The sequence below is a fragment of the Pleuronectes platessa genome, chromosome 4 (assembly GCF_947347685.1).
Source record: "Pleuronectes platessa chromosome 4, fPlePla1.1, whole genome shotgun sequence".
In the NCBI taxonomy this organism is placed as follows: domain Eukaryota; kingdom Metazoa; phylum Chordata; class Actinopteri; order Pleuronectiformes; family Pleuronectidae; genus Pleuronectes; species Pleuronectes platessa.
The window spans coordinates 30,333,952-30,338,222 of record NC_070629.1 but is presented as its reverse complement, the minus strand read 5'-3'; the positions used below and the strand labels follow the sequence as shown (position 1 = coordinate 30,338,222).

At 42.6% G+C, this 4,271-nt stretch overlaps 1 protein-coding gene across 1 annotated transcript in view; it reads left to right on the top strand.

Annotated features, from left to right (window-relative positions):
• The window catches only part of LOC128437763 (protein-lysine 6-oxidase-like), a 3,920-nt gene extending 1 nt beyond the window's left edge, over positions 1 to 3,919 (top strand). Inside the window, exons 1-6 of the mRNA XM_053420018.1 lie at positions 1 to 534; positions 1,864 to 1,972; positions 2,229 to 2,360; positions 2,428 to 2,584; positions 3,261 to 3,356; positions 3,800 to 3,919. The exon at positions 1 to 534 is cut by the window's left edge and continues 1 nt beyond it. Of these exons, the coding sequence (XP_053275993.1) occupies positions 1 to 534; positions 1,864 to 1,972; positions 2,229 to 2,360; positions 2,428 to 2,584; positions 3,261 to 3,356; positions 3,800 to 3,919 (1,148 nt within the window). The remainder of the gene's footprint in view (positions 535 to 1,863; positions 1,973 to 2,228; positions 2,361 to 2,427; positions 2,585 to 3,260; positions 3,357 to 3,799) is intronic.
• Positions 3,920 to 4,271: the final 352 nt, after the last annotated feature.

Here is a 4,271-nt window from a genome sequence, read left to right as displayed (position 1 = left end):
TGAAGGAACTCTCTGCTCAGCTTTTCTTTCTCTCTTTCTCTCGTGTCTGTTTCTTCTGGACTCTTCTGACCGGGTCTCGCGCTCAGGACGCGGCCGGTGATGACGCGCTCCGCCGCGGGTTGACATGGCAGCACAACGGGCAGGTGTTCAGCCTCCTGAGCCGCGGGGCTCAGTACCGACCGTCCAGCCGGAGGCAGACCGGCTCCCCGGGCCGCGGGGGCCCCGTGGTGGTCGTCAGCACCAGGAACGAAACGGGGGTCTCCTCCGCGGCGCAGCCCCGCAGCTCCCCGCGGGTCCCCGCATCCAGCGGCACCGCGCAATTACGCACGATGCTGCGCCGGCGGCCGCAGCAGCAGCCGGCTGATGGGGACGCTGCTCCGGGGAGACGGGAGGACATGATGGTGGGAGATGACCCGTACAACCCGTACAAGGCCTCCAACTATTACCCCTATTACAACTACTACAACTCCTACTACAGACCCAGAGCCCGGGCCCACCAGCGGCACGGATACGGAACCAGCTTCCACCAGCACGGTACCACACCACGACCCTGCCCTCACAGCGCACTGCACGAAGCTGACGTGTAAACACATCATCAGAAATATAGAATCTGTCTGTAATGTGCCCATTTCTCTCACAATATCAAAATGAATATTAAATACATCTACACATATGTAACATACAGCCACTGTTAAATGTTCGTGTCTCTTACGTGTCCAGACTCAGTTTAATAATCTATTCAATGTTTAACTTTATTTATAGAGCACTTTTCAATACAAAGTACAAAGTGCTCAACACAACTGGTTCAAATACAGAAGGAATATCAATAATAGTCGAGGTTAAATAACAGTTAAATTCAGGAATATATGTTTCTTATAAATACGTTTTACGTGAGGCTTAAAAGGAAGAGAAGTTTATTTCACTCTCTGTATTCCTGCTGCCTGTAAATGTTTTTGAACTCTGCCTGTGGAATCTGCAGAGTTATGATTCAGGTCTAAACTCAGCCTGTAGTCTCTGGTGGTTGGTTCTCTGAGTGAAGGTCAAATTGCACAAATTGCATTATTGTTGTTTTATTTTCTCTTCAGCTGTTTTTATATATATTTAGATATATACACTTTATTTTCTATTTTAATTTTTGATATTCTATTTTATTCTATTTTCTACTATTTCCATTTTATTTTTTAAATAATAGTAATTTTTTTTTTTATTAGTTGTAATTACTTGAGCATTGTTAGAAGAGAGCCTGTGACTCAAGCATTTCACTGCCAGCGACTGCTTAATGTTATTGTCGTGCATTTACTACTAAAAATCTTGAATCTTGAATCTTGAAACCTGCTGAACCCTCTGACCTTGTGATGTCACACTGATGGACGCTGACATGGAGCGTTACCATGGTATCTGAAAACTGCTGAGAAACTACATCTGGAGCATCTGGAAAGTTCTACTCAGGGCACAAAGTGAATTAGAGCTTCTAGAGATGTGACATCACATGCATCAGGGTCCAGTCCAAACAGATGAAGACTTTATTCATCTTGATCATATTTTTGATTTTACACACAACAAACACTAGAGTGACATTAAAGCTAAAAAGCGATAATATCTACAGAGGAGATACGTCTCCAGACCAGGAGGGGGCAGCAGACCAGAAAGAATAAAACATCAACCTCTGTCATTTTTAATCCACAGTGAATCTGTTGCAAACATGAAAGTCACTTTGTGCCCAGTTGTTTGAGGCGGTGACGCCTTCTCTGTTCCAACCTATGGTTACAAATGAATTTCTCCAGGTCTGTCACTCGAGGATATGAACCAATGAGAAGAAGCCGTGTGGCTCATTATAACGAGGAACCCTCTGGTTGTCTGCAGGTCTCCCTGATCTGGTTCCTGACCCCTACTACATCCAGGTCGGCACCTACGTGCAGAGGATGCCCATGTACAGCCTGCGCTGTGCTGCCGAGGAGAACTGCCTCGCCTCGTAAGACACCAGTTCCAAACGTACACAGCTCCAGAGACGATGAGGAGACAGCTCCACATTGATCTCCAATCGTGTGGCAGCAGTTTCATTTCAGAGTCTTGGTAGAAATGTTGTCATTAGTTTAAAGATCAGAACAGAAACGTTCTTTGATGACACGTTTGAACCTGAGAAAGTGATCCTCAGGTCTGTACAGTTCATCCACAGCGGTTTGTTAGAACCTGAACCTGAACCTGACTCTGCATGCCGTCTCCTCCAGGTCCTCCAGATCTGCTCAGGATTACGACACCAGAGTTCTGTTGAGGTTCCCTCAGAGGGTGAAGAACCAGGGAACGTCCGACTTCCTGCCCAGTAAACCTCGATACTCCTGGGAGTGGCACAGCTGTCACAAGTAAGTAGCTGATGTTAGAAATGAACCTGGAGTGGTTTAATAAAGTGACATCACTGTTGTTCTTCAGTCATTTCCACAGCATGGACGAGTTCAGTCTGTACGAGCTGCTGGACGCTGGGACCCAGACTCAGGTCGCTGAGGGCCACAAGGCCAGCTTCTGTCTGGAGGACACTTCCTGTGACCCCGGATACTACCGCCGCTTCGCCTGCACCTCACACACTCAGGTACACACACACACTCACACACTCAGACACACACACACACACACACACACAAGCACACATAGGTTATTTGAAGCACATTAATTCCCACACATTAATAAAAAAAGAAACGATGTTCAATCAAACTTCAAATTAGGAAGAATAATTTTTCCATTTGTCACATGAAACAGGAAACACAGGTAAAGGCTGAAGGAAACAAAGAAGGAAACAAAGAAGGAAACAAGGGGACAAAAACACATTTTAAATCTATAGAAACTATAGTTGACTCCTTGTGTTTACAGATATCAAAACATTTACTTTACATTTATCAAAATAACTAACTAAATTTAGTCAAACTGTAAAATATCTAAACTTGATTACATATCTGTGTCAGAATGGTTTGATAATGACCCCTTATGATCTGATTCACTTTCTATATATCAGCCAATATATCGACATATCTGAAATGTGTCACTTTTCTATCTGACTCTTGGTATCGATCCAAATCAGGTTTTTATTATTTTATAGTTTGAAACGATTCATTAGCTTAATTTAGCTTAGCACAGATCTATCTGTGTTCTGAAAAAGATCAATAACAGAAAATGAGTGTGAGAAATAAAAGTAAAGTGTGTGTGTGTGTGTTTGTGTGTGTGTGTGTGTGTGTGTGTGTGTGTGTGTGTGTGTGTGTGTGTGTGTGTAGGGTTTGAGTCCAGGCTGTTATGACACCTACAACGCAGACATCGACTGTCAGTGGATCGACATCACCGACGTCTCACCTGGAAAATACATCCTCAAGGTAAAAAAAACTTTCACTCATTTTGTTTGTAAAAAGTAAAAATTCTGTTTTCATCATCACTCAATAGAAAACTCAACAGTGGATGTTCTATCAAACATTAAACATTAAACTATATATATATGGTTTTACGTAATGATTTATTTTACAGAATAAACTCTTTATTCAAGTTTGAGATATTTGGTTGTATTGGTTTTTAATTATATATGATAAAGTTTATGGTTAAAATGTAACATATCAAACTTCACTTACATTTCTCAGTGTAAAGGGTTTGATATCAGGCATCAGCCTCATCACAGATCTTCTTCTCACTGATGATTTACAGATGTTTCAAAACTGAACATGGACCCAAAGAGAAATTCAACATTTCACCGGCAACATTTAAAGTATTAAAGATAACTAAATATAAACTACATTATGATATAAGAATGGTTTGTTTGATGAAGGTGACAGTGAATCCCCAGCAGCAGGTTCCAGAGTCCAACTTCAACAACAACGTGGCTCGCTGTGACGTCCAGTTCACCGGCACCGCCGCACACGTGTCCGGCTGCACCGTGACGTCGTAAGGAAGCTCCTCCCCCCAGAACACGCCTGTTTAACACTGGACATCAGTCTGACATTAAACTGAGATTCATATATATCATTTTTATACATTTTCAAATAATTCAGAATTCAATTCTAGCCTGTTCAGTGGGTCTGGGACCCGACAGGTCGACCAGTCATCAGTGAGTGATTGTGTTGTTTGTCTCTGTTGCAGCCACTGATGAACTGAAGTCTCCTCAAAGATCCTGAAGACGAACGAAGACGAGAGAAAATTCACTTTATTAACTTTGTTTAGATGAAACTGTTATTACATGATCATAACCAGATTCAAGCAAAAGAAAATCCTCTGTTCCACGGAGGATTTCCTGTTTGTGT